The 26,984-nt window shown below is 31.6% G+C and overlaps 2 protein-coding genes across 2 annotated transcripts in view; both read right to left on the reverse strand.

The window, feature by feature from the left end:
* LOC124375001 (protein P200-like) lies at positions 1–11,601 on the reverse strand. The gene is made up of 3 exons (XM_046833139.1): positions 7,876–11,601; positions 6,784–6,847; positions 1–1,624 (listed from the first exon to the last, which is right to left on the reverse strand). The coding sequence occupies exons 1-3, from the start codon at positions 11,462–11,464 to the stop codon at positions 1,486–1,488; spliced, it is 3,792 nt and encodes a 1,263-aa protein (XP_046689095.1). The 5' UTR covers positions 11,465–11,601; the 3' UTR covers positions 1–1,485.
* Positions 11,601–26,984, reverse strand: part of LOC124375011 — a 23,746-nt gene continuing 8,362 nt past the window's right edge. Inside the window, exons 2-4 of the mRNA XM_046833147.1 lie at positions 18,250–18,312; positions 12,646–12,799; positions 11,601–11,866 (exon numbers count right to left, since the gene is read on the reverse strand). Of these exons, the coding sequence (XP_046689103.1) occupies positions 11,603–11,866; positions 12,646–12,799; positions 18,250–18,312 (481 nt within the window). The 3' untranslated portion in view covers positions 11,601–11,602. The remainder of the gene's footprint in view (positions 11,867–12,645; positions 12,800–18,249; positions 18,313–26,984) is intronic.

Here is a 26,984-nt window from a genome sequence, read left to right on the forward strand (position 1 = left end):
TAACAAATTACTAATTTTATTTATTTAAATAAATTAATATTGATATAATAAATTTTCATAACTTATTTGAAGATGTATGAGAACAAGTAAACATCAATAACAGTTACAGCGTTTTCAATTATTTACACAAAAATTCCAATAAAATAAAAAATTCATATTTGTTAAATGAGTGGTTTGTGACCGAGTTCGTTCCAAGAGTTAAAGAACACTTGACATCATTGAAGTTGCTGATTAAAGCACTTCTTGTGCTTGATATGCATCCATGAATGTGATGGTTTCAGTGACATGAAACTATTATATGCTACCTAATGTCACAAGTATTTCTCAACCAATAGACCAAGGTGTCATGGAATGTTTTAAGAGAAAATACCGCAGGAAGCTTTTTTTGAATTCCTGGGTAAATTGGATGATGACCAGACCATCTTATTAAGACAATTAACATTAATGACGTTGTTTATATGGTGACTAAGTCTTATGATGAGATACCATCATCTACATTCACCAAGTCCTGGCGAAAGGTCTGGCCAGAAGTAGAAGATATCGTAGAGATTAGCAAAGGAGGAAGCTAGAGAACAGAAAAACCAATTCTCCATGTCTCTGAATCGAATGATAACCAGTCTATGTTGAATGATTTACTACTCCTGCCCAGTTCTACAGATCTGGTTGACAGAATGGGTGTAATCTAATGATGTTATAGAATGGGTTTCACATAATCATGATAAACTTGGGATGAGATACTCAGTGACAATGACAGTCAAAACAGTCATGATTCAAGAAAAAGAATCAAAACAGGAACACGAAATTAGCGAAGAGGGAAGAGGCAAGGAAATTTTGAGCCATGACGAAGGAATGGCAGTGCTGGGGTGAGAAAATAGAAGCAGAAGAAAATAAAAGATTCCTGTTAAGTTCACTGAACATGTTAATTATTCATTTATAGCAGTTTTAAGAGACAATGATGTTTGTTGATATATTTCAAAAATTAATTTCTTAAGTTCAGGATTCATGACGAGTTTTATTTATTACATATTTATTCTTGTTGTCTGATGTATCAATATTTTATGTGACTGGAATACCGTGACAGTACAAAACAATAACTGCTGGGGTGAGTATGCTGTACTTGATTATTAAAACCATCTTAGAGTTCATATTTGGTTCTGATTTGATTTTGTAGGTTGTCAAAAAAATACCACTGGTTAGTCCGGCAATCTGGTCAAGGGTTCTGTCCCAAGGTGGCCGAACTAGAAGGAGTCTACTGCTGAGAAAGGATAATTTGATGTTTTATTGCTTGACAGCACAGATTTGACTATAGAATAAAATTAATTTGGAAAACACGTAATTACAATAAATAATATTCAATTAATAATAGCTTCACATACCAACATTCTTACTTCTCACTTATGAACAATAAAAAGGTTAGAATGTAAGTTCAGGTATCTTAGAACCTGATATATTATGGATCTACTCTTCCGCTACTTAATTCTCTGTTCACTTTTTCCCTGCGCTAAAGTCAAAGTCACTGCTGTCCTCTTGACTCACAGCTGGCTGACTCAATTGTGCTGTCTCAGAGTCTGACTCCAGAACATGACTCAGATCAGGAGCTACTTTTGCCTTATCCACAGGGCCACTGTTGAAAAATAACAAATAAAGTTTCTACACAAAATATTTAATCCGTATTTTTAAAATTAGATTTATTAAGTTCTTTGTGACATTTTTGTGGAATATTATATAACATTTATTATATCAGCATCAAATAAATTACCATCAAAGTGCCAATAAACAGTCTCAATTGAGGTCTTTGTGGATAGAGTTGAAAGTCGGCCTTTTAGCAAAACGTAAACATTTATTTACATGTCTGATTGTTAGTTTTAAGTGTGTCAAACAAAGAAAAATATGATCTGAGATTTTTTATTATCTTTTCATAAACTAAACCTCTTGATACCCTCCAGCAAACCTAGTGCGTATGACGATCAATTTGTTCCTTAAAGGAAATTTCTCTATTGATTTAAATGAAAACGAGGTTGTGTGTTTCTACAATGCAATTAGTTCTCCCTCCTGAACTACTGCTGCATGGATAAATAACACATAATTAAAGAATTATGAAATCGATCTGTCTATATCAATACATTTTACTTTCAACAATTCAATGTTGAACATTCACACAACAACACAATTAACTTACTTTCCATAATCGTAATCTAACCTTAAATCGTAAATCTACAAAGAAAAAAGTTCTTTGTACATGGGAATACGAATTTATAATAAGATTCCAAATTCTTTGAAAAATTCCCTTAAATCAACATAATATGATAAAACTGTTAAGGAGCTATTACTGGGAAAAACCTATTACAGTGTTGATGAAATCATAGCTTTAATTTTTATTAAATGTATTAAAACTTTTAACCAGTGCTTAATTTCTAAAATTTTAGGTGTGGGAACTCTTAAAGCGGGAAGCTCAGACCGGTGGGTATGGAATACACCCCAGGAAGGAGGGGGGCCCTCACCCAGGAAAAACTTTTGAAAATTATAACTGTAAACCTTTGTTTTTAGGCCACCCAGACATAATAATACATTCATTTTTATAAAATACCAAAGTGATATTTTTAATGCTGTTTATTTTCTTTAAGGTGCTTGATTAGGATGTAAGAAAATAAAAACATGAATTTAAATTATTGAGTTTACACTCTACTCTACTCTACTCCATTTAACACCTTGTTGCCTACTTTAAATTTCCCAGAAATATTTGGTTTGATTTCATTGACCATTTTTGTTTGAATCAATGAAGCTCGCCAATATTAATTTTTTAATGAATGGTAAAATAAAAACAAATTGAGCCTTATTCACAGTTTTATTTATACACATTACAGTAGTAATAATAATACATATTAATATGTAAATGGATGTTTGTTAATATAACAGCTTTTTTACAAGTTTGCATATTTTACAAAAAAATTGCATACCTTATGGGTACAAAACTATATTAATACATTCAAAATAAACCAACTTCTTGGAAAGGAAAAGGAAGCGTTTAATTACACACAAAATAAATGACACACAGAGTGGAGTAACACGGTTTCATTTTTTAAAATTTAGTGTAGTTTAAAAAGTTAAGGTTGATTATTTTTATTTGCTTATTAGTTATTATAACAAATATGTACGGATTTGTAGTATAATATTGTAAGGCAATGCCAAGACTGTTGGTAAACTTAGTTTTAGTTGTTTGTTAATATTTTTAAAGTGAAAACTACAAAAGAAACAAAACAACAATACACAAAACTAACTGTAAGTACAAAAAAGAACTCAGAAACTTGAGTTCAGAACACAACTATAAGTTAGGCATAGGCTAGTTATTTTAATGAAAACTTAATGTTCTGAAATTCTAAAAGATATTTAAAAAACAGATTTAGGAAAAAAGTTCCCACAATGCAATGCTGTCTTCATGGTAAGTTTTCTGCCCTCGTTGTTTTGACTTGGTGTCAAGTGCAGAATGGTGTCCCTTCGCCAGCCAGGTTTTTGACATGTCGCTCGGATTGTAATCTAGCCACTGGAGGTCCTAGGAGCCTGATCCGCAATAAATCGCAAACAGTGCTAATGTAGAGTGAAGATCTAAGAGGAGACATAATTAGATTCATTGCAGAAAAACCCACGTTCACATTCAGCACTAGACACTGCAATACTATTTATGATGGAAATCAGTTTCTTAAACGACGGCGGTTGCTCTAGAATAGTAGGTTTCTCTCCACTTAACATAGGCTTCAGTCCCTGCTTGAAGTGTCTGAAGTCTCTAATTATATCCTGAGAGCTGCTAATCTTAAATCTATCGCAGATTCGCTGGATCTCACATTCTCCGTAGGTGATGGATAAGTCTTTTGGCCAATACATGGGGTGGATCAACTTTGATGTCATTCATGATTTTGGTGTAGTGTTCAGCCGCATTTGAAGATGATGATAGCAACCTTGAAGTCAAGTTGTTAGCGAGGCTCCGATAGAACTGTTTTTTCTGGAATACTGGGTATCTTGGATCTTACACAAAGTTTAACATCTTGAAACATCAAATCGCCAATAGCAATTTTTAGCTTCCACTGAACGTCTACCCATGTTTTCAACTCGGTTTTCAAACACTTTGATTAACAGTGTTACATCACTGTGGGCTTGGATAAGGTTGAGGCTTGATTTTTGAAGCTGTAAGGACAAATCCGATAACTCTTCTAGAGCATCGAACATCAATGCCAGGTTGTGTACAAAAGTTGTAGAAGATAATGTACTACAAAGCCCTTTGTAAGTTGAACGTTGCTTCGAGTCCCTTTGTTTGTCTTCAGATGCTTCAATGAAATGATTGTACAAAGCTTTAAAATCTGTCCAAACTGCTTTCACCGCCATTAAGCTGGAGGCTACCCAACGAGTATCTAAAACAACGGCCGATTTTCAACATTTGCTCCTCTAGTCCTTTAGCAACTTCTGCCAACTCCCTGCTTTTTTTTCGGGTGAACAACTAAACATGTTTCTAATTTTATCCATGAATATCTTAAAAATGATTGATTCCAGCTACTTCTTCTATGGAATCGTGCACGGCAAGCTCTAAACGATGGTTCAAACAAATGCCAAATGAACAAGTTGGGGAACGTTTCAGTAAGCTGTATAGCAAGGCCAGATTTCTTGCCTGGTAGCACTGAAGCACCATCACAAGTTAGAGCAATCATATGGTCTTTCATGAATTCAAAGCTTAGACCTAATGCTTGTAACTGATTTAAAAGTTCTTGTAATATACCAGCTGATGTTGTGCTATTTAGCTCAAAAAGTGTTAAGAACACTGTCATAGGGGTTTTGCATTCCCTTTAGAACAGTTCTGATATAAACCACCCAAAGCATTTTTGTTTGAAACTGAAGTGGCTTCATCCAAAAGCAGGGAAAATTTAGAGTCTGACTTGATTAGGCCATTTATCAAGTCTGATTTCATTTCATCAGAAATATGATGAATTATATTGGAGCAAGCAACATTTGAATGTAGGATTCGCCCCATATCTAAGCCATTCATTATTTGAAGATCAATTTCAGTTTCAAACTCAAAAAATGGCCTATTTAGTTTAGCTTGCTTATAAGCCGTGCGGAAAATGCGCTCAGTTTACAATCTGCTGCTCTTTATGCATAGAAGCAACAGCTTTTTTCATTGTATCCTTTCTTAGCTTCAATGAGTATTTTTTCAGCTAAAGAATGAGCTCGAGACCCACGGTGTAAAAATATCTTTTTCCTAAGAGAGGATTGCTGGTCTTTTTTATTGTTTCCATAAGCGGTAACAGTTCCTAAAACCCACTCTTCGCTAATCTTTAGGCCCTTCGTTCTCTCTGCACCTAGAGTACTCACACTACGGCAAACGTTGAAACCTAGTTCTCTTTTCACAATTAACCATGGATTTTTAGCTTTAAAATTCAACAATTTGTTCTTCAGACCAACAAAACTGGCTGTTCACCCCTATTAACAAAATCATTATTTTTCATTACTAACCTTAGCTTCGTCTGCATCAGATCCCAAACCCACCAACCTGGATACTATTTTGACCGACGAGGAAGTCGAAGGGGAATGGTAATCGCAATTATCCTCATTGATCCCGATTGCGTCTTCTTTTTCATCTTGATCAACAATTGAAGTTGTAGTCAATGCTTCCGAACTGCAGTTCTCATTATTCGCATAACCTTTTTGTTTCTTAGGGTTAGGTTTAAAGAAATCAACAATTTTTTCTGGTAGTCATAGTCAATTAGGAAACTATTTAGCTGCACCAGCACTAATAAGCATAAACACGAACACAATCAACGACCTGCACCTCAAAAACGAACTTAAGCGTGATGGGATGCGATGCAACTTGTAACTTAAAAAACGCGAAACACACCAAGGTCAAGTCAACTAGTCAACACACTTGTGATCACTGGGGCGGTGGCGCGGTGAAGGAATGGAGGGGGAAAGGAAGGGGGTGGGGTGGGTATTGCTTTGTTATTGAGAGGCGCAGCCGCGCATGCGCGAACTAGGATGACTCGCCCGTCACCTTCCTCCTGCCTGATTCCGTGCAAGACTCATCACAGCACAGCTCACAACTGCTTGTACGGGCGCTTACTATCTGCTTACGAGTCACTCGCAAACAAAGCATAGCATAATATTGATCCTACTTACAATTTTTTTTAACTAAAACTTGTACTCGTAGTTTTAAAAGCGTTCCCTTGCGTTCCGGCACTCTTGGGAGGTAAGGGAACGCCGTTCCCTTGCGTTCCCCACTGAAATTAACCACTGCTTTTAACTAGTTACTAAGTAATACTAGTAAAGTTATATTGTTTTATATTTTAACATGTTTTTTTTATATATAATTTATGAAATAATTATTTTGTCTCCCAATGTTTTATCACGTTTTATTTATGTCATATTATATTACAATAAAAAATACTATGACAGTGCATCAGCTTGTGTTTACTTTTGTACAACCTCCACAAATGTCATGTACAAAATATAATTTTATTTGAAAAATGGTTACAAAAAGTAACATTACAAACAACAACCAATAACATATTCAGTAAAATATTTATCATCTTTTTATTTAAAGCTTAACACTCAAATTTGTATGAGTCTTGGTGTAAAGTTTCATTGCATTGTATCCAAATTCTCAAGCAAAAAGATTAATATATTTTCCTTACACCCCACTTGAAAATATATTCTGCTTATGATTCTACAATAAATTGTCCTATCTTAACAGTATATTATACAAAAACAATTTATTTATAGTGAATAATTTGAGGAAGGTACCTTTTAGTAGAATCCACAGTTGCAGGGAATGGTTGAGAACCATCTTCATTGACTGTGGTTGAATCTGTAACAAGTCCAAGCATTTGACGGATACAATTTTTGTTTTCCAAAAAACAATGTTATTAGTTGGGAATACCAAAGACTTCAATACTTAAACATTTGCTGTAGATGACATCTAAAACTGAAAAAGTATAAATTTTTAATAGGATACAATTTTTACATTAGAATATTTAATTGTACATGTGTTTTTGTTGTTGATTAATTTTGTTTGATTTTTTATTGTAATTGATTTTAACTAGAATACATGGCTATCATAGTATTTTAGTAATTGAGCAGCCCTATGCCATTAGTCATTCACTGCCCTCTTCCCCCATTCTTATCCATCCCTTCCTATCATCCACCAATTAGTTCATTGATAATTGAATTCCACTAAGATCTATTGAGTAATTACATTCAATTTGATACACATTTGGATGTCTAAAAAATGTAATTAGTAAAGAAATTATAAGTACATTTGTAGCTTCAGTTCCAAATTTGCCCTTAAAAATCAAAGAGTACATAATGGACATATGGATTCAGTAAAACATTACCTCTAATTTGGTACCCTGCTCTAGTAGTTTAAAAATACATTTTCCAAAATCTTATAGTACATTCAATTTTTTTAACTTCTCTACTTCCTTCACTACTTCGATTAATACCGACATAATATTAATTTTGTTTTTGTTCCTCAATGTATCACATTTTTGAGTTGTTCAGAATGAATTCACGTACGTAGTGTCTGCTCTTACCTACACATAAAGGGTGAGCTTAATACAGGTCATACCTAAAAATTAACTGGTTCAGTATTTTTTTCTATAAGAAATACTTAAAAAGAGTTTTGGCCCAAATAGTGAAAAATGTATTAATTTTCCTGATTTAAACTCAAGGTCTACATGTACGCCAAATTTCAGGTTTCTAGTTAGCAAGACGTGCTATGTGTCCAGTCATTACAGGTATTTTTGTAATATAAGATTTAAACCTTGTTAGCACTAACTGTGTTTTGAACAGAAAAAAAAATATAAAGGCTATGTACTGTAATAATGATTATTTCACCTGGTTCATGAAGCTGATCTACATTAGGATGAATTTCTGGAACATATTCCGGTTGGGCAGGAGCGTCTTCAAGTCTTTTACTATCAATATCTTGAGGTAAATATTCTGGGGATCCATAGGACTGTTGCTGATCACCATAAATCTCCTGATCTTCAGAGTAGGGTTGCTGTATATCTCCATAAGTGGCCGACATATCATCACCATAAACTTGAGGTTGCTCTGTGTAAGGAACCTGATCATCTGTATAACCTTGCTGTGCTCCTGATTGTTGATCATAACCATAATCGTAATTTCCATATTGATCTGGTTCTCCTTGGTACTGATCGTTGTATTGCACAGATTGCTGCTGCTCATATTGGTCATACTGCCCTGCTTGTTGCTTGTCATACTGATCGTACTGTTCAGTAGTTTGTTGGTCATACTGATCATATTGATCAGGTTGTTGTTGATCATATTGCTCATACTGTTGAGGTAGATTTTGCTGATACTGATCATATTGTTCTGGAATATTTGTCTGATCAAAATTCCCTTCTTGTTGTTCATATTGGTACTGAGGGTCCTTCTCATAAGTTGCATCATACTGTTCTGGTACATTCTGTATGTCTTGTGTTGGGTCCTGATAGCCTTCTTCATACTGAATTGGTTGCTGGGGATATTCCTGTGGATACTCTCCTTCATACTCTGCAGGAGGATACTCTTGGACACTGGGCTTTCCCGGATATTGTCCTTCTATATACTGGTCTCCCCCTTCTCCTTCAAAACCTTGTCCATATTGTGCTTGTTCGATGTAATTGTCTGCTTGAAACTGTTCTTGCACGGGTTGCTGAAGATCTTGTGCACTTTGCTGTTCATAATTATCAACACCATATTCTACAGGTTGTTGATAATCACTTGGATAGATATCAGTTTGTTGGTATTCTTTTGGTATATTTCTTTGATCATAACCCTCAGTATCATAAACTTGAGTTTCATTATAACCAGCCACATCTTGTTGAACATATTCTTCAGCAGGATAAGTTTCTGCTGATTGTTGCTCATATTGATCATACTGTCCTTGAGTTTGATCAAACTGCACATTTCCATATTCTCCCACATTGTCTTCATAAACGTTTTCACCTTGATAGGTTTGAGCAATGTAATTGTCTGGTACTACATTTTGTTCAAGATTTGTATCTTCATAAATTGGTTGTTGGTTGTATTCAATACCTTGATAATCACTCAGATCACTTTGTTGTTGTATTTTATTTTCAACATACTGTTGAGGTTGAAGTTCTTGATTTTTATACACTTGTTGACTAGTTTGTTCATATTGGTTTGGATCAATTAAGTAGGGTTCGTCAGGTTGCTGAAACAGTTCCTCTTTATCTTCAAGGGGTACACTATGTTGCTTCGCTTCATTGAGAGGTATTTGTGATTCGTCTATAGGAACAGGTTTATCTTCCACTATATCTGAGTTCATTATTACAAAATTGGCATCTCTGTCTTTTCTTGAATCCACTTCACTGTAATGTAGGTCTGTTTGAATTGTTGGTCTCTCACTATCTTGTACCTCACCTAATATAACAGTTTGATTGAGTAAACTTGTTTCATCTTTTTCAATATTTTGTTTAGTCATAGAAATTTCATTACCTTGATTCTGCTCTTCTGTGGGGATTATAGCATTATCTTCATGTTTGACTTCTGGTAAAAGAGAAGGTTTTTCGGTAATTATTTCCTGCCTTAAATTCTCACTATCTTGTATTTTAGGGTCTATATGAGAGTCTGCAGCTATCTCAGCATAATTATTTTCATCTGAGTTAGCAAAATAGGGGTTAATTTCTTCATTTGCTTCTAATTTCTTTATTAAATCATCACTTGGGAATAAAGAGCTTCTTCTTTTTAAGTAATTTTTTGCATTTTCAAGAACTGAACTTGTTTCACTATTATTTTCATTAATTTCTAATTCATCTGATTTCTCCTCACTGAGTGGTGAAGTACTATCTTTACCAGTAATTAACAAAGATTCATCTTCAAATTTTGAAAAGTCGTCTTTGGTTTCTTTGAATTTTTTCTCCTTTTTGTTTTGATCTTTTAAATGTTCAGATCTCCCACTTAAAAGACTGTTTGAAAATTTAGCTTTCTTTTTTTCACTTGTAGTCGATTCCAAGTTATTGTCTTGAACTAAATTTTGTTTTAAATCTTCTTTTATTAAATCAGGTGCCAACATTACTTTTCCAATATTTAGTGAAGTATAATCTTTATTTTGTGACTCATACAGTTGTTTCATTTCATCAGGAGATACGGGGTTTTCACTTGCATCTAAGTTAATATCTGGATCTGATTTATCATCATAAAGGAACTCATTGCTGAAGGAAACCCTTTTCGGATTTTGCGATGTTCTTGTACTTTCTTTTACTTTAGAGTCATCATACTCTGGCTTACCTGATAGCTCACTGTCATTATCATAATGGTAATGGTTATTCATAAAGGCTTCTTCAGATCCAGATCTAATAATAGGTGATTTAGGTTTCAGATACAAGGAATTTTGATGCAAAGTAGAGTTTGTTGTTTGGCTTGAATGCAATTGGCTGTAACTTGATGGATTCACATATTTTAATGATAATTTGTCATCAAAATCATGTGAAAAAGTATTTTTGTGATCATAAGTTGTATTCTGCCTGTATTTAGAGTGATCTAAATCGTCCAAAAACTGAGTATTATTTTGAGCATAGTTTTCGTCAGTTTCTGGTAAGTATTCATAACGGTCCCTGTAATGATTCCAATCTTTCCAGTCGTTTGCATATGACGGTTGAGGAAATGATCTTCCAAAATTTGAAACTGTGTGTTTTGGTTGTTTACTATACAAATTCTGATTGGTCCTATAATCATTATAGCAATCTAAATTTATGTTATCTCGAGGTGACAAATAGGAATAATTTTCATGACAACCAGATTTGAAATTGGTTCTTGGACTTGAAAACGATTTGGATCTAGCAATTCCAGTGCTTCTATAATCATCATATCTCTCTGTGGTGGGAGGATAAAGATACTTACCATATTTAGATTCAGAAATTGGATCACTTAAATACCTTTTGTCATAGTTAATAAGGTACTTTTTAAATATATCATCAACAACTCTGAGAGGAGACTTTGATCTCATGTAGGAAGACTGTGGAGATTGACTTCTACTTCCAACACGAGAAGGAACATTTGCCCGATAGACAGTCAAAGGTCTTGTTACCACTGAAGACCGTCTCTCTGATGGAAAACAAGTTTCAGGTTTCTGTGAATAGGATGAAGTAATGTTAAAGCTGCTAGATCTGGTCAAGTACTTTGGTAATAGTCTGGTATTAGTCAGTCTTCCAGACCTACTAATATCAGCATTTCTTGATAACCTGGGACTTTCATACAGTCTATCACCTCTAGTCAATGAAGAATTATTCAGTCTAGTCACTTTATCAATAATACTTTCACTTTCTGATGCACTTTTTTTCTCTATTTTTGTCTCTTGGCGAATGCCTAAAGGTGTTATCACTAGAGAGAGATATCTGGAGTAAATCATTACTGGTATTTTGTTCATCCAACCCCAATGGTGATAATCGAAAATCATTGTTAATTACTACTTTGGGTGTTTCTATAACATCTTGAGTTGTAAGTGTGATATCATATTCTTTCACTGATCTTTGACTTCCTAATGCATCTTTCAAATTTGGCACATCCCCAAATAGTCTTCTTCTTACTGGTAGGTTCAGTCCACACTCATTTCACTTGGAAATTTAAATCTTGACGATTCTAGTAATTCCGAATCAGGCACTATTAAAGAGCCTCTGCGAGTGAGCGTGGGTGTCCGGGAGAAATGTGGCGAGGGAGAAGCCATCCTAGGTGAGGGACTAACAGGGCGTGAGGTTGATAGTTCATGAATATCACTCACTGACCCCACTGTACTCGAAAACGAGATTTCACTTCTGTTCCAGTCCTGATAGTGTCGATTCATATATGTTTCACAACAGCGCTGAAAGAAATAAAGTACTAGTAAGCAAATAGTACATAGTTCAACATTTTTAATAACTATTTAAAAAATTAAATTTATAATGATGAAATAGTATTTAGACTATGAATATTAAATTTGGGACTGGAATCTTTGATTAAATTAGTTAATACTGTTTTACGTGTTGTAATAATAAAGTAATAACCATTTTTCTATTGCGATGTCTAATAAAAAATCTAAACACAATGTTTCAGAGAACTAATACCTCTGATCTGTTCTCAGGTACCAAACACTAAATCATATGATTAGGCATGAATTAAATGTTATTGGGCCTTTGCAATCTGAGAGTAAATGCTACTACTTCCAAAAATGCAATTTCAATGTTGTATAATTAATAATGGCAAATGCCTATAACAGGAGAACAGAATAGTTCTCCTTTTATGTTATGTCTATTGTTAATAATAAACTGTTAATAATAAACAGTGTTTTATCATTTTATGAGAATTAGTACAGTTCATAAATTTGATTTAGCAAGCTATCTGAAGATTAAATATGCAACTAAGATAACATTTTAATTTGTATTATTTATTCCCTCAGTGACTCATACAATTCTTTTCGATTTCAAATGTCTTTCTGTCATAAGAAAACATTCTTACAAATAATGATTTTAAATTTCTGTAAATATTTCTAAACAAAACTTATTACCAAATAAGTGGCAAATATTAATATAAATAAAGACCAAACAAAGATATGTTTAGTATTAAATGTATAATGGAATTAGGCTGTGATAAATGGAAACGAACCCTAAGAACTCTCAGTCGATCCGTCTTAGCTGTCAGAGAGGAAGCCCGAGTTTCCACTCGGTTGAGTGTCCGCAGAATTGTATCATTGCGCTCACATCGCACTCGGTCCAATTCTAGTAGACACAAATACTGCTCTCTCAGCCTCATTGATTCTCTATAACCAAGGTTATATATCAAAATTCTGAACATTTTCTTAAAATATTTTTTCTACAAAACAAAACATAGCAGGCACTTGGTCTGTGCCATGTCAAACCAACAAAGCTCACCAGCGAATTCCCTCAGATTTGTATAAAGTTTCGTTTGGTAACATTTTTTGTAGCTCTAGTAGAACTGAATTCAACAAATTTTAAAAACTTCAATGTCAAGTAGATTTTTACTTAACAATTTTGAACACTACACTTTTTGGGTAACAGACAAAATTTGATTTGTTTATAAAGCTAAAAAATTTATCTAATGCTTACCCTTTAAATGTTTTATGGCATATTGACATGCACTTTGGTCAAGTGAAAACCATTTTTATTATAGGTAGAAATTCATTTTATTTGAAGGTTTGATGTTATTTAGAGACCAAGGTACCATGGTATAACCAATATTATTAAGTTGTATGTAAATATGTTTCAAATTATTACAAACTAAATGTATATTCTGAATTTAAGATGACAAGTTTGTGACACATTAGCCTGCAACATCAACAGTGTTGAAAACATTTTTGTACACAATTTGTACACTCATCTGTTACCATGATAGACACTTCAAATTGAAAACATTTGCTTATTTTGTAATCTCATTGATTTTTCATGATAAAACTTGTTTATTTTAAATGTTGTAATTTAGCATTTCATACAAAAGTTAAACTATCTATGTATATTTTATAGAATTAAAAAATTATCAGATGATTTTATAAACTGATATTACTAAGGTAAATTTACACATTATGTAGCATTCATAGACATTAGTTAGGAGCTTGTTATTATCATCTGAATTCAATTTTTTTAGGGATAACTAAGTAATAGAATAATAGTCACATTAATTTTCCATATCATAACCTCAGCAATTATAGCCAATACAAGTATCCTTAAAATATTTTTTATTTTTTGTAAAGCGTCTCAACTATAATATTTTCAAATTCAGGATTTTTTAATTGAACTTTTTCACTTGTTTGTAGTGTACATAAAAAAATCCTATAATAATTGTTGAAATCTTGATATTTGTTTTACCTTTAGTAGAACTCTTAGTTATGAAGAAATCAAAGTTTGTCAAACAAAATAGTTCATTTGGCCAGTATTTGAGAATTTTTAACTGAATAATAACTTGACATGTATATTTTTTTGGACTTTTCAATAAAAAATTCAAACTATTACATAAAAGGTTTTCTTTTGCAGAATGCTTTTTTATTCATTAGGACAGCAGTATAACTCATAAACATACAATAGTGTTTTCATGTTTTTTTTACAATTATTTAATTATATATTATACAAGATTTTACAGTATGAAGTAACTAATGTACTTGTCACTATTTATTGTATGTTTATACATACTAAATAAAGACTTTTTTATTTGATTTGGACTGCACATGGATGGTTTCTAACTGCCATTATACACCGCTATGTATAGTGAAAGCCTGAGAGAATCAGGTGGAAACACTATGTTGTCTTGTTGATCTGACATGGAATAGATGAATAAAAAAAACTACATAGTAAAATTTCAAGTGGTTAACAATCATGTATCTTGCAAGACTAATGATTAATTACAAACATGATTTAGTTCAACTATTAGGCCGAAGTCCCAACTAATATTTTTGTCAACTTGGAAAACTAAGAATCATTTTAAAATATATTTTAGTTGGCTCTAACTTGCCCATAAACCTAACTTATCCTCTCATTGGCTAAGGTAAAACTATCAACAAGTTACGGTTTTATAGGTAACCCTAAAGATAATTTAAATAATTATTTTTCTATTCTATAGCCGGATATTTGTTAAGAGGAGGAATTGACATATACTTTGTAGAGACTCAGTTTAAAAATATATATGACAGCAATGGAGTGTCAATATACAATGTGTGGATAGTGTGGATATACAATGCGTATTCACACTTCACTCTATCATTCCTGTTTAAGAAACAAAAACATCCCTGTCAGTTCTGATACTCTTCTCTACATAAAAGATTATTCTTGCATGATAAGCAATAATCTTACAACCTCATCCTTCTCTTCAGAAAAAAAATATTTGGATTGATTTAAAAATCTGGATTTGTATAGGTTTGAATTGTAAAAATTCTGTAACAGATCTTGTGGAAAGAGGTGTAAATGGGTTGAAGGAATGTAATAAGTTGTTAAGAATATTTCTCAGGTCTCTCCAAAGCACTTGAGTGCATCCATTAGTAGATATTACTGTGTCAGTTAGAGAAATAATATATTTTAGGTCTGCTGCACGTGTGAGTTACATTCCACCTCAGGGTTACTACACACAGATTTCTAATGCCTTATTAAATACAACCTGTGTGATCTGTGGTGGTGTCTAGGAATCAACTTTGGCTAGTGTTATTTTTTTCTCTAGGAAAAACCATCTACCTGGACTAAAACAAACAAACAGTAGAAAATTAAATATTGAAGAATTGTAAGCAGTCCAAGTAATGAATCTGACTCCACCAAAAATTATATATATATATATATATATATATATATATATATATATATATATATATATATATATTATTCAATTAAGGATTGGGTAAGTTGCTGGGGTTGTTTGATGTATTTATGTTTTATGTAAACTTGCTATATATTGACTATACATGTATTCAGAGTATTACATCATGCCTGGAGGAAAGCTGTTATATATGTAAACTCATAAAAAAGTAACTGGATGTCAAAAGAAAGCTGTCAGAATCATCATAAATTTTATATATGGAAAGTCATGTTAATATGCATTTAAGGAGCTTGGATTAATGATCTTGTCTCTATTCTACGTCTATGGAGTATACTGTGAATACAACAAAAAAACATTTATCATAATACATATGGAAGTTATTGTGTTCAACATCACAGAAATTCAACATTTGAATAAACATTATCAAAAAGTGGAGTGAAGCGAATCAACAGATCCCTTAAAGCATAAATCTGCAAACCTTATTCAAGCTTAGCGTGTAAACGATTATGTATATTTATATAACTGTTAATATATAAATGCATAAAAATTAAGTAGATTTTTTAACACGGTCAGTAAGTATACTTGTAACATACATAATAACAGTTTTGTAGAAATGCATATAAATTATTTTGTAATGACAGTTTTATTATGAATTTAATTATTATCAACTAAAAATATGTTTACGTTTCCTGATATTTTATAAGAATAAAATTTTTTTTAGGGTATAGCCTACTCTACTTTTAAAACTATAGTGAGCTATTTTTAAACCAAATTCCTACTCTTTTTTCGTTATTTTATATTCTATTCTGACAGAGAGATTAAAAGTTTCACTGTTGCTGACAAATAAAAAACATTCATTATAGAAAGTTAATTCTTATTTATTGATATTTAGTCACAACTTCATAGGTTAATACTTAAATTACCTATGAGACTTGTAACACAATGTGTAGGCAAGAATGTAGCCAGGAAAAAATTGTTGGGGGGTCCAGACAACTGATATTTTTCCATAGTGGACAGAGAGTAAGGCCCCATTTTGTTCTTTAAAAAGTTCTTGACCAATTACTTTGTTGAGAACCATCTTTCAGCAGTACATGTTAGTAACACTGAATTATTTAGATGATAATGATCATTTACTAAAAAAGCAATTGAAAACATTGAAAATTTTGGGGGCTCCAGACCCCTTGGATTCCCTCACTGGCTACGTCCTTGTGTGTAATATAAAAGTGTTCTTATGTAATCAACAATTCTTTACTATTATTCAATTAAACTCTCAACTCTATATTTAAAAATAGCTTTCAAATACTCGATTTTAATCTGTTCTTAGATTAATCCTCTATTACAGTCCAACAAAAATCATTATGACAATGACTTATTATAATCTGTTTATAAATAAATAAATACGTCCAATTTTTGTTTGATTTCACTTCTTAATACAGTAATTTAACTCATACTTAACATATAAGTTTCAATTTGGTACTGTATTTTACTTCATTATTTATGTACTGTACCGTACACAATTTGTCTTAATAAAATACTGTATGTCTATTTAATTAAAGTTTTCTTTGTTTATGTATGAAATGATGCACCCATTTTCATTTTTTAAGTAATTAGTTCCTATAACTGTTCATTATCGTTAGAAATAATTCCTCTTGGACCTGTTCGGATTAATCGGCGTTCCGATTACACGTGTTCGGATTAGCGGGACTCCACTATATTAAATATTATTACTATGCAAATTTTGTGTGGAACAAAATAAATATTTTAAAGTACTTATACCTTCATCATACAGTGTGTAAATAATATGTGTAAACACTCTGATGGACAAATAAATATTTCATACAAATACATTGGCACATCACAGTTATTATTATACCAGAGCATAACAACACTAAGTCACTCATAGTCCAAGCTTTGTCAATAAATTCTTCCACAGAATAAAATGATCTTTTACAGAGGTAATTATTAAGTTTACTTAAAATCCTTATCAATAAGTTGTCTTATCTCTAATAGTAACTTATTACATAACCTAATAGCTATTCTCACGGGGCTATTGTCAATCTTAACCAGTATAACCTGAGGCAGATTAATACTAGTACAAGATCTTGTGTTGTAGCTATGGATATCTTTCCTATGACTTATTTGATCCTAATTGGTTCTAAGGTAAAGCAAAGACTGCAGAGTAAACAAAGAAAATCAAATTAAACTTGTACGATATGATACAATTTCTCTACGAAAATGAAACTGGTTTACTTCTGCCATATTCTGATAGATCTCTATTGTATAATAAGAACTTCTTTTGCATGTGAAGATGACCCCCAAGCGATTAATCCATAGCTTAAATGCCAATGGAAGAGCCCATAATATGCTTTTGTGAGAGAAACCTGTTCTAATTCACCACATAAACGTTTGATTGCATATATAATTTAACTGAGTTTGTTTTTACCAGTAATTATGTGTTAGTGCTAGTTTAACATTGAATCAAAAGTTAGGCCCAAAAGTTTAGGATACAGTTCTGCTTTTTACGCATTAGAAGCTTCTCTAAGACTAAATAACACAGTAGCTTTATTTAAAATTAAGTTATTTGCAGAAATCTAGTCCTCTACTACATTCTGATTTAACTTACAGTCTTCTAAAAGCTTTTTGTAATTTTTATTCCTAGTAAACATAGTGGTGTCATCAGCATAAAGAACAAAATTAGCAGGAACATTTGCACTCAAATCATTGACCACCACTAAAAACAACAAACAAAGGTCCCAAAACAGAACCTTGTGGCACTCTACTAATTACAGGCTCAAAGCAAGATACTTCTTTTCCTAAAAACTACAAAATGAGACCTATTTTGCAAATAAGAGCTTAATAGTGTTAAAGCCACACCTTTATTATTGTAATGTTCTAATTATTTTATTAGTATCAGATCTGACTCAAATTAAGTGTTAGTATCTATGAAATACTTACTCTGTCTTGCTGTTCCTGAGTAAAGTATTGAACTTCTCTTCCAAATTAAGGCGCTCATCTTCACTGAAAATAGTGAAGAAATAAAAATTAGCAATTTATGGTTAATAGAATACAATCTATGATTGGAAAATATAGAAATATATGCTGGTAAAATCGTTCGTGTAATTCTTATTACATTTAGCTATACACACACAAACAAAAACAAAAATCCCACTAAGGATATTCCCTACTTACAGTCAACCCAGGCAAACTCCCATAAGTACAGTCACCTGACTGAAACACAGCTGACTAACTTAATTGTCATTGGCTGGTGTTAATCTACCTACTGTTACACATCATCACAAAATTTCAACAACATTATCCCAACCCACCACAGATCACCCAGTACCAATAATCCAAATGGAATTGGATGCACAGCTGTCAAGCAGCCATTCTGCTTGTTGCAAAAATGCTGCCAAAATCAAGGATTCACATTGCAGCCTGCCAAAATTTAGTTTTGGGAAAACACATGTGTCTATAACATATTAAGAGTATATTAGCACATTTTTTCATGAAAAAGTTCTATGTATTTTTTCTCCTTTATCGAAAATGAGAGGGTAAAGAGCAACTAAAAAGTATTTAAAGGAATTCTTTCCTAGTTCTTCCGGTTTTCTTCGTACACGTCTAATAACCAAAACTGATTACAGTAAAACTTGTGTCACTTACATGTAGGCAATCAAATGGATGTCCAGGAGAATGCCACTGTACTTTGTTTCGAGAGCCATGGTACCTTTACCATTACACACACACACTCCTACAGCTGGCTTGCCGTAGTACCTGGCTGTTTTGAGGCATCAACTGGTATAATAGTAAAGAAACAGGGAGTATACTGACACCTAAAATTAAAATTCCCGGTGTATTCCAAGTATTTCTCTATAAGATTTTCAGACCACAGAAAAATGTCTTGAACAATAATAAAAACACATATTAAATAAGTATTACACATTTTGTTTTAACTTAAACTATATTTTTAGTTATTAAGAAGTTATTATTGTTTGTAAAGAAATGTTAAGGTAAAAATTATACTATTTATATATAGGTAAGGCTAGTTTCCTTTTGCCCTTTTCCTATCTGTCTTCATGGGCTACTTACCTGTGGAAGGAAAATAAATTTTATGATGTCCCTTTAGCTCATAACAAATTTCATAGTACTTGAGATTTATGCAAGATCGCTCTCTGGTGTTTAAACACCATCTTCAAGAGATTACTGTAAAGATACACTGCTGACATATTGTGTAGTTCTACACTGCTGAGAAAAGATCTTTATTACGCAGGTGTATCTAGCAGCATTTAAAACTTGGTAAAAAAATGAAGAGAATTCAGAATATTATGTGTTACAGCACTTAGGCCACCTCATGTTTGGGGTGATGAAGTAGAAGTAACTCAATATTTATAAAATACAAATAATAAATATTTGTATTAAATTTGACAAATTCTCCATTAGACCAGTTGCTACAAACCACAGCATATCACGAAAGAGCCATTAAAAAATGTAAGTCCAGATTCTAATACTATACAACGAGAAGAACTTTGAAAATTTACTCTGTATTGGAAAAGGTATGACCAAAAGAAACATTTCAGTAATTCAATGGGGCCTTAAACACATTAAACAACTGATTTTTTACAAAAATAACATCATTTATTTATAGATGATAATAAAATATTGAAATGTAAAAGAAGACTAAAAAAATGTTGATATGTCACCTGAAATGAAGACATCCTAAACTTTCAGTCAAAGAAGTATTACTTCAACTTAATTGCTTGATATGCAACAGAAGGGAAGGAGGGCCTTTAAAAGTTATCTAATATGCCTCCTTAACCTTTTGAATGTGCCACAAACAGTTCCCTTAATTAATTTACTTGTCTTGATTATTTTAGTGTATTATTCAATATAAAGACAGATGACAACTTTGGATAAACCTGAAAAGTATATGGGCCTACTTATTCTTACACGTTTGACTGTAAGAGCAATCTATTAGAACTTGTGATTTGGCTTAGCGTTAGCAAAGCCTGTCACTTGTGGGGCTGGAACATTTTTAATTTCTGTCTGTGTATCTGTCAGTACGATATCTCAGAAATAAACGGATTTACAGACTTGAAATTCTGCATGAAGCTTAATTTCCATATGAGGAACACTGAATTCCACTATGGTGCATGTTACTCCATGAGATTTGGCTGGGCGTTAGCAGATATTTTTAAATTGGTCTAATTGGTAACCACGATGGCAACTACAAAATAGCAGAATAAATCAATTTGTAAACAAACTCTCTTTTTCTTCTTCTTTTTCTCTTTTAAGCCTCAGCTCCAGCTATGTAGGTTTCGATGTACAATGGTTTATTTTCAAAGTACACACACACTGTTTCATATCTATACATTATTGGCCCTCCCTGGGATTTGAACCCGTGATCTCTCAGTTAGAGAGCCGAGACTATAACCATTAGTCTACGGAGGAGAACAAAAAAACAAACTCAGTATATTCTTAAGAGATTTTAACATATGACATTGTTAACACATGTTGCTTATCACAACACATTCAACACTTTGCATTATATAAATTCTGATATGAAGCCCAGTTTAATAAATAAAAATTTTAATGTATCATGTGATAAGATACGTCAGGAAATATTATTTGTAAACTTGACACTTTTTATGAAACTTCTATATACACAAGAATGAGTTCTATGATGTTGCATAGAACTCCAACCATGGAATTTGGTTAAGCATCATTAAAGCTAGCATCACTCGGTAGGCTGACAAAATGTCTCTTTTGTTTGCTAGAGCATGTATACATATCTTTGATGTATGGTTGTCTGTCATTCTATCTGTCAATAATGAAATAAGTTTGACAGTTGTGCATTGAACCTTGGTGAAGCCTGTTATGTGACAATGATGTGATGTACTCTGTGAGAGCAATCTATTAGAATTGTCATTGATGTAACTACAAATTAATTTTACTTGCTATAATACAATTCGTCAGCAAAAAATAGGGATAGCTATCTTAACAAAGCATTGCAGTTTAGCTTTAATCTTGGTAGGGGTCTGAAAGAAAACTTCAAAGACAATGTGGTTCTATCCTATGTAATTCTCAACTTTGTTGTTGAGAAATTCCATTGTATTGATAAATAGATGTTTGAAGAAAACCTTTTGTACTATTAAAACTGAGGTACACAAAATACCCACAGCTAGAAACTATTCTTTTGACAACTTAATCAATTTCAAATTCGAGCCCTAACTCACATATTTTCTAATCAATTACAGTAATTATCCATGACAGAAAACGTCAAAACTCTTGAACATTTTTGAAATTTCTGACAAAAATGGGTTGGCAGAAATATTAAAAAAAAAAAAAAAACAAGACAGCATTTTTTAATTTGAACTACAAAATAAAATATTCTTGATAATTGGATAAAAAAAGAAGACAATATATTGAATTTGTTTTGAAAAATTAGCCTTTTGGTTATTTAATAAGCCTACTTAAAAGAGGTAATAATTTAAAAAAAAAACACAGAACTAAGGTATCTCAAAAGTTATACCAAAGATTGATGGTATGCTATTCATTCATGAAGATTTACTGCGGGGATGATGGAATGTGCAAAGAGTTTTTGAGCTCCGTAAAAGCAGAGATGACAAAATAAGGTGCCACATTTTTCCCTCAGCAATAAAAAGAGATTGATTTGTCTCCTTAACGAATAATCCACCAATTAAAGAGTTTAACACTTTGGCTAAGCAACTAAATATCTGATAAAATGAGTGTCATCACATATCACTATTGTGCCCTCAGTAGAGAACATTAATAGTGGAATTTTTAAGATCTATAGGAGTGTGGCTAAGATGTGTTTACAGTAAGGTTGTATAAAATAGATGGTCAGAAAATAAACATTGAAACAAAACTAAAACTGAACTGAGATAAACCAAACTGATTTTGGATTGTATTATTGTTTTAATAATTCATTTTCATAATTTTATTAGGCCTACAATTAAGTAACTTTATTATTTCTTGTATTTTCAATTTTGTTTGAATTTTGTGTTAGGTATGTGTTTTGTCAAGAAAAGAGAAGTTGTAATTTATCACATCTAACTAAATTAAGAACACTACAGTGAGAACCGCAAGTTTTTAAGTTGACAATTATCAACTTAAATAACGTAAATATATAAATAATTAGTTAAGTTAGTTGTTGTGCTAGCCATAGGTATTTAATATTATGGCTAGTAATTCCAGGCAAATGTCTATATTAGTTTAATTCTAAACTAATGGAGGAATAAATGTTTTCTTATTCTTATTTATGTTGATGTAAATTTGTTAAATATAAAAATTTAGTTGTGCAGTATGTTAGTTTTCAATAATTTTCAATTTCTGAGTGAATAAAATTAAATAATGTAATGTGCTTTCATAAAAAATTTTATTGAAATTTGATTGATGTTCAATCAATATGTTAAGAAACAATTTACTTTATTATTTTTTAACTTGCAATTCCGTTTGCCATTCAGTATGTTTAATTAGTTTATATGTTTATTGTCAGAAGATTAAGTCAGCGGCAAATTGCTAACATTATGCGTAGTCACGGTAGAGGATGAAACATTTACATTTGCAATCGTGAAGGAAATATATACCATATATATGTACATTATAAGCATAACTAAATACAGAACATAATCACCCCAAGCTTATTATTAAGCTATTCTTTAATTAAAAATGTGTTTTCATTGCATTTTACAAATTTCTCAAACTTTAACAGTAAAAAAATGTTTTAAACTCAAAAATTCTCAAATAATAACCAACGTACAATAAATTTTATATCAAAATAAATCTTTTTTTTAATGTTTTCTATTTTGACTTTTTGTAACCAAAAAACACAATTATGTATGTAATATACAGTGAATCCATTATCTTATGTATTCAGTCAGCTGGAAGTTGCAAGGTTTAATGTTTAGTAAATAACACAATTTGAAAACTAGTAAAATCATTAACAGTTTAGACTATATTCAGAGCTGTAAAGCTAAATACATGTTTAGAAAATATTTTTATTTTGACTCAATTTACAAATAATTTTTAAAATTTTATGAAGTGGAATACAAATTTAGAATTTTTAGTTTTACGCTTTAAAACATTTTAAAAATGCAATGAAGATATTTTTGCGTTTTAAGTGTTCATATTATAATAGACTTTTAAATTTATGTATCACAAAACTTATGTTTACACTTGAAAATTCCCCAAAAAGGACCTCAATCCCCTAAGTTAGGCCTTTGTAGAACATTTTACTGAGTTGAAAGTAATTTCTTTCAATTCTGTGGGATAGAATAAGGGGGAAATGGGAAAGAAAAAGTTTGAAAGTTAGTTAGTATGACAGCTATACGCACCACACGGGTGGACATCCTCACCTTGTATAAATTTAGATGAATTTAGCTGGTTATAGAATATCTGAGAATATTCCACATTGAAAAGAAGGGTTAGTTTTAGATACATAAAAATGTTCTACATTGAAATAACACTTATTCAGCAAATGTAAAACTAAAAAAGTTGTAATTTCATTAAAATCCACATAGACGCATGTCATTTGATTTCTTTGAAAGGAACTTTTAAATTCTACTTGCTATATCATTACCAGTGGTAAGAATAATAAGGAAAATAACATGTATGTTGTTATTTTCTTGTTCTATTGGCAATACATATGTTGCATTATTTATGCATTCATAAGAAAAAACTATCTGTAATTTTTCTGGTAGATTTTGTATTAAACTCTATTATTTATGAACTTAGAGAAACAATAGAAAAAGTTTATAGAATGTTTATGACATTTCCTATAATTTGTGTTATTAATATTTTTGTATCTCAAATGGTTCTCAAAATATCGATTACTTGTAAATCCCATAACAAGAAGACTAATAATATTTCAACTGTAACAAAATCTGCCAACTTCTTCCCATAGAACTGGAAGGTCTATTTAAATCTATTGTATTTCTAATTATTTCAATTTAAAATTTGGACGAAAAGGTTTTCGGTTTACAAAAGAGTTACTTGTTAAAGATTTATGCTTCAGTTTTGTTAACATGTATTGTTTAATGCATTCTTTTACAAGTCATAGAACATTTTTGAACTGCAGTGCCCTTAGTATTCATATCATTTGTGGCAGGCCAGCACCCAAATATACTAGAATGCTTGTTAAGCCACAATTTGAATTCAACCAATGTTTGAAAATATTTGTAATGAGTTTTGGTAATATTTACTATTAATTCTATTTTTAAACTAGTCATATTTTATTAGATTTAAAAGAGAGAGATGGACTAAAAAAAATACAAATTTATAAAAATACAATTTTTGCTAGACTAAAGTAAATGGTTTCTTGTAGCAGATACTTAATACAAAATTTAAGATTGCTTTCATTTGTAACTGAAAATATATACGTTTCAATCTTTCTGCTGTAATAAGAGGTGTGGGATTTTTATCTTTTCATATTTCATATAATCATTGTTTACTTTTGATTGGACTAAACAAATTTGAAATTTCCAACATTTTGATGATATTCACCTGCAGACAAAAACATGTTCACGATAAAAACTAGCAAATGACACAACACTCAAAGTATCTATTTCCTTACTAACTTACTGATACTGATAGTCATCCTCGAAGCTGCATCAGGATTCAAATAAAGAAATAGACCGAAACGTAGATTTTAAAGAGGAATTTGTAAATGTCATTGAGCTATCCAGCTTTGCATTATTAAAAGTTTCAGGTGTCTCTACATTCACAGGTTCATTTGTCTATCAAGCACTGATTCAACTTGGTCTTAGTGAAATCTGCCTGTACCACTGCTTTCTCGAGTCACATATCTCCTACTCTATATATGTTATAGCATATTGTGGGATGCAAATTAATCAAAACTAAACCAAATTTTTCTTTGGCAGAAGAAAGCCCTCGGACCAGGCCCGTGCGCATGGGGGGGGGGGGGTTTTGGGGGTTCAAACCCCCCCTTGAAGATTGGGATATATCATATTGTTTCCATATATCAGTTTAATTCTGAGTTCTCTCGATGCTCTTGATGTCTGCAATGAGGATGCTTTTCCTAATGTCCATAAAATCTTGAGGGTAATGGCTGTACTACCAGTAACAACTTCGACAAACGAACGCTCTTTCTCAACATTACGCAGGTTGAAAAATTATTTGCGTTCTACCATGAGTGAAAATCAATTGAACGGATTGGCATCACTGAACATTCATCGAGACATTGAAGTAGATGTGAACTCAGTATTAGATGAATTTTTTTCTGTACCTCGACGCATCAACTTATTGAAAGAGTAGTCACATATGTTTTTATTTGAAAAAGTTTTTACTTTGTTTAAAGAATGAGTTACAAATGTATTAAAAGTATGTAGTTTTACAATTTTATAATAAACTCATTTTCCATACGTATTAATTTTTAATCTACTACTTATTTAAGTTTCTTCTTCTTTTTATTTCATAAAATAAGTATAGAACCCTCCCCCCTAAATAAAATTCTGCGCACGGCCCTGCCTCGGACGTGTCTTTTAAGTGCCACCTCAGACGGGGCATGTCCATGGTTATAACTCACCGTTACATTCAACAATGGGTCCTAAGTTGTTTTTTGTTTTCGTTGAAAACATTTTATTTTTTTAAAGCTAATATTGTTAAAGGCAAACAATAGCTTGCAGTATTAAGCACGAATTATAATAAACAATGGCAGGATTCAACTTCCTGAGGGACTAATAATTAATGGTTTAATAATAATTCTCTAGTTTCGGGTAAATCATGTTACACAAAAAGGAGTCATAGATTTGAAAGCAAAACTTTAACATGAACCAATTTTGTCCTAAATGGTTTTAATTTTCTTAATTTATTAGGCACTTAAGATTGGCTCAGAGTTTGTTAAGTTTATAACTGTGACAATCTTACAACAATAAGAACTGAAAAACATAATTTTAATAAATAATACTTATTGATCTAATTGACTCAGTAATCACGTTACAGTAATCATGTTACATTGTGTCTCTTTTCTAAGGACATTTTTTATTTGTAGAAAAATTTTTTAAATTTTTGTTTTTTTTGTTATTTCTGTGGCAATGTTATATATTGAATTTGTGTTCAATAACTACTTTAGTTATCAGTTTTCACTTATATTATTTTTTTTAGGTTTGGCATCATAATTAAATATTTGTTTTTTAATTGTAAAAATAATACATACTTTTTACCAGTGGGAAAAACAAGTATTTATTTTATTTCTAAAAACAACATATTTTTTGCTTTAGGCGTGTTCTATAACTTCCAGTTTGTATTTTTCTTATTTACACAACTATGAAAAGAATAAAAAGATAGATCAAATAAACTTTATGGTAATGTATAGGACTACATTTTTACATGTTTTGAATATATAAAGAATCTTCACTAACGCTTTTTAAAACTATTAGACAGTCTGTGTAGTAAACATTTTTACTTTTCTCTGATATTTTATTTTGTTTTTAAAATAATATAATATCTTCCCTTTATTTTAATTTCTGGAAGAGCCTAGAGAACACTCAAAATTTGGTCCAAGTTTGACCGAAATGTAACATCATTTTCGATTGGTTTGAATGTCATAAAACAGTTATTATCACTTTTTCAAACACATTACTTCAATGTCTCCAAACTTGTCAATTACCACTTTGGCAAATAGCAACATAATTAAATGTAACCAAAGAGTCATC

Source organism: Homalodisca vitripennis, chromosome 1 (genome assembly GCF_021130785.1).
Source record: "Homalodisca vitripennis isolate AUS2020 chromosome 1, UT_GWSS_2.1, whole genome shotgun sequence".
Taxonomy (NCBI): domain Eukaryota; kingdom Metazoa; phylum Arthropoda; class Insecta; order Hemiptera; family Cicadellidae; genus Homalodisca; species Homalodisca vitripennis.